Source organism: Raphanus sativus, chromosome 8 (assembly GCF_000801105.2).
Source record: "Raphanus sativus cultivar WK10039 chromosome 8, ASM80110v3, whole genome shotgun sequence".
Lineage (NCBI taxonomy): Eukaryota > Viridiplantae > Streptophyta > Magnoliopsida > Brassicales > Brassicaceae > Raphanus > Raphanus sativus.
The window spans coordinates 19,933,153-19,937,017 of record NC_079518.1 but is presented as its reverse complement, the minus strand read 5'-3'; the positions used below and the strand labels follow the sequence as shown (position 1 = coordinate 19,937,017).

General features: G+C 40.2%; 1 protein-coding gene and 1 non-coding gene across 2 annotated transcripts; one reads left to right on the top strand and one right to left on the bottom strand.

Moving 5' to 3' along the window:
* Positions 1–685: 685 nt before the first annotated feature.
* On the bottom strand, positions 686–1,519 carry LOC130499041 (uncharacterized). Its single transcript, XM_056992933.1, has one exon. The coding sequence runs from the start codon at positions 1,517–1,519 to the stop codon at positions 686–688; it is 834 nt and encodes a 277-aa protein (XP_056848913.1).
* A 60-nt stretch (positions 1,520–1,579) lies between these two features.
* Positions 1,580–1,686, top strand: LOC130499265 (small nucleolar RNA R71). Its single transcript, XR_008938145.1, has one exon. It is a non-coding gene; the product is annotated as a small nucleolar RNA R71 (small nucleolar RNA).
* The last annotated feature ends 2,179 nt before the right edge of the window (positions 1,687–3,865 follow it).

Sequence of the window (3,865 nt, the reverse complement as noted above, 5' to 3'; positions counted from 1 at the left end):
GTTTAAAAGAAGCACAAGCTCTCCATTCGTGAGATTAGCGTTAACAATGACAGGGTATGATTTATCGCAAATGAATGCATATTTCAAGCCAGCTGGAAGTGGTTTCAGTTCCACTTTGGGCACTTTTTCTTTAGTCCATTTGGTCAATGAGGAAAATGAACGATCAATAGTTTCCCTAAGGAATTGATCCGTAATGATTTCAGAATCGTCATTTTCTTCATTTGCACCTCCGATACTTGCGTCCATAAGGTTCACATAATCTTCTGTTCTGCTATCTACGTTCAGAATTTCTTGTTCATCAGGAGTGAATGTGTCTTCTGATGAATTTGTAGCACATATATCCGTAAGGTATTCTTTCTCCAGCTCAGAAACTTCTTCTGTGTAAAAGGCGTGATCGTCTATAAGAGGACGTTTTAATAGTTTTTCCATGTCGAAGTTCATTGATATATCTCCGACATTTAAATCAATTTTTCCTCCTCTACAATCTATTATTGCTCTTGCTGTAGCTAAAAAGGGCCGACCTAATATAAGGGGGTCTTTCGGCACTTGTTTATACTTGAGTACGACAAAATCTGCTGGTATGAAGCAATCATCGATTTTGACTGGTACATCTACCAGGATTCCCTCAGGTACCCTAATAGAACGATCAGCTAGAACTAACGTGATAGGCGTTGGGACAAATACATCATAACCTAGTGAAACTGCCACAGTGTGGCATGAGGTTTACACTAGAGCCAATATCACAAAGAGATCGAGGAAAACGTGCGTTTTGTATCTTACAATCTAGGACAAAACTACCAGGGTCAGACCTTTTAATTGAAGTTTCTCCTTGTATCATCGCACTTACTTCCTCTGACACCAGCATGACGCTTTGTTCTCCACTCGAGGATATCATATCTTTTACGTACTTTTTCACCGAGGGGGCTATCTTAAGAGCGTCACTGAGGGACATCTCGAGAATGATTTTATCAAAAGCCTTTTTGCAGATTGCATGTTCCAATGCTTTCTTTGTTTGTGGTTTGTTTGGAGGAAATGGGGGAGGAGTTCTATAGACTCTTTCAGTCCCGGTAGATTGCGTATTGCCATCGCCGGTGCCGCTAGACGGTCGATCGTTTTCCTTCCCAGAGGATCGATCGACATTTGGTTCGTCCAGATGGTCGATTTCGAATTCGGCATCGGGATTCTCTTTGTCTAATTCTATAGTCTTCCCCTGATTCTTTTTATTTGAAGAGTTTTTCCTTTGTTCTGATGTTCCTGAGTCGGAGAAATTGTCGAGAAGTTCTATGGGGTTGGAATTGCTTTTTCCCGCGTTATCGATGAATTTTTTATTGCTGGCATCTTCTCTGGGATTCGTTTCAAGGTGTTTTCCGCTTCGTAACATTACGGCATATGTCTGGCGTTTTGCTCCAGGATTAGCATCGGTCCTTCCAGGAAGACGACCTGCCTCTCTTTTTAGAGTAGTTGCAAGGTTAGCAATTTTGTTTTCCATTCCTCGTAGGTGTTCAATTAGAGAATCCATCTTCTGATTTAGCTCAGAATAACACCTTTGTAAAAGATCTTAAGAAATTGTGGTTCTGGATAACCATGGTGGGGGCATTCGAGTTCGTAACTCTTGAATCTTCCCCATGCATTCTTGAATGATTCCTGGGGATCTTGACGGAAAGTAGAGATTCGCCTCCTTACTTCCCAATAACGAGTATCGTCGAAGAATTGCTTAAGGAAAGCATTTCTAATCTCTTTCCAGCTAGTCAGGGATCCTCTTGGTAGACAGTTTAGCCATCTTAAGGCTCCCCCTTCTAATGAAAATGGAAAAAGTCTGCAACGAATATACTCGTCTGGAATCAATAACTCTAGACCCTCGATGTGGTCTTGTGGATGTTCTAGAAAAGATCCTTTAAAAGGGTTTCGACGCATCATATTATAATAATCAACATTAAACTTGGTTTTCGAGGTGACGTCGTCAGGTATTCTGATAGCGGACCTATTGGAATAGGTCCTATCGGGGTTTAAGTAGTTTTGCAAGGGCAATTTAATTTCTTTACCCATATTCAAGGTAGAGTTTGACTTAACAGGGATTTCAGTCCCCTGTTTTTCATTAGTTTGGCTAGAAGTGTTGCTTGATTGACCTATTGGTTCAGTTTGGACTACTTTCTCATTATAGCATCGGTAAGAGGGTACTTACCTGCTTCCGGCTGGGTGGTATCGATCGATAACGTTCCGGATGAAATGATCGATTCTTCAGTATCTGCGTCGCTCGATTGACAATGTTCCGTGTCGATCGATGCTTGGCCGACACCTGTATTCTCCATCTTTTTTTCGTTGTAAAACAAAAGAATAGGAGAATTAGCAAAAGTAACAAAGTCTATGTTAAATTCTAAATTAAATCTAAAAGTAATAAGAAAGAGTCCCCGGCAACGGCGCCAAATTTGATATCACTCAAATTACCCTAAAAAGTGAATTACTCTCTCAAATAAGAGGTTCAGATGCAGTACTTAGGGATCGAATCCACAAGGACTCTAGGTCTAGGATTACTTGAAGGCTTTAATTAAATAGAAATTAAGATATACTTAAGGTTTTATATGTTTTAAAGCAGTAAATATTAATGTGAACAAGGGAGTTGTTCAGTAACTGAAGTGAAGGTTATTTCTAAATGGGGAGGATAGCTAGATTCAGGTATTTCTCAGGTATGAATTTATGCAGTTTGAAAGTGACAATAGGGCTTTAGTCCTTTGAACTCAATCAATTGGTACGACCAGTAGAGTCTCCTTTACTAGATCCCGGATCTCAACTGTCGTTTGTTGATCTCGGAAAAGAGTCGATCGATACGACTTTCGCCTAATCGATCGATACACCTTTTATACAATCGATGGTTACAACGATGGTTGTGTCGATCGATGGTAATTCTAGCAAGCATTATTGATTTGGTTGAACACGTTCTCTAATGATCTAGACCACCTTTCGCATGAGTCTAGTCAGTTAGATCACTATAGCTTGCTTCAGGGTATTGAGAGTATACAGTTGGTTATCTCTTCAATCCTAAGATCTAGATTTAAGGGTGATCAATCCTAAATCTAGTATTAAGAATAACTAAGTGAAAGAACTAATTTAACAACCCTAATAAATTTCACAATCTCATCACATGATTCACCCTTATGAGAAACCTAAACCTAAACCCAAAGTAGTTATCCCATCTGGAATCGACCTGCTGCTCTTCCCAGTCGGGATGAATAGTGTCATGATGAACAGTATTTCGGTAAACAGTACCGTGATGAACAGTGTCGACCGATACGGGATGAACAGTGTCGATCGATATCGGATGAACAGTACCTCGATGAATAGTACTCGCGTGAACAATACCAGGATGAACAGTAATCGGATGAATAGTAACCGGATGAACAGTACCCGAGTGAACAGTTTCGTTCCTTTGAAGAAAATTTTCATTTTTCACAGTTTTGCAATCTGAGAAATTTGGGTGCACAACATCTTGAAACGGGTATCGATGATGTCTATAATTCCATTCACCTCTTTGCAGAGAGAATCCAAATGCAGATTAAGCTCCTCAGTGATCTCCTTCTGTTCTTTCAAGCGCTCATCTGCATAAATTCCATCTCTTCTAAATTGTACTGATCCTCATCCTGGTATATAGCGTGCTCCACAAATGAGACTTCATGTACAGAACCAATCTCAGCCTCAATTATCTTGTTGTCATCTTTTACAGCTGATTTTATCCTGTGCATATCTAGATTTTTGGCACTGGTGCTGGACGCCAAGCTCTCAATCAGTCTCTGAGCTTCCTCTGGGGTTCTTGTTCTAAAGTTCCCCTCGCTTGCAGTGTCCAGCATTACATGATATTGCACATCAATAC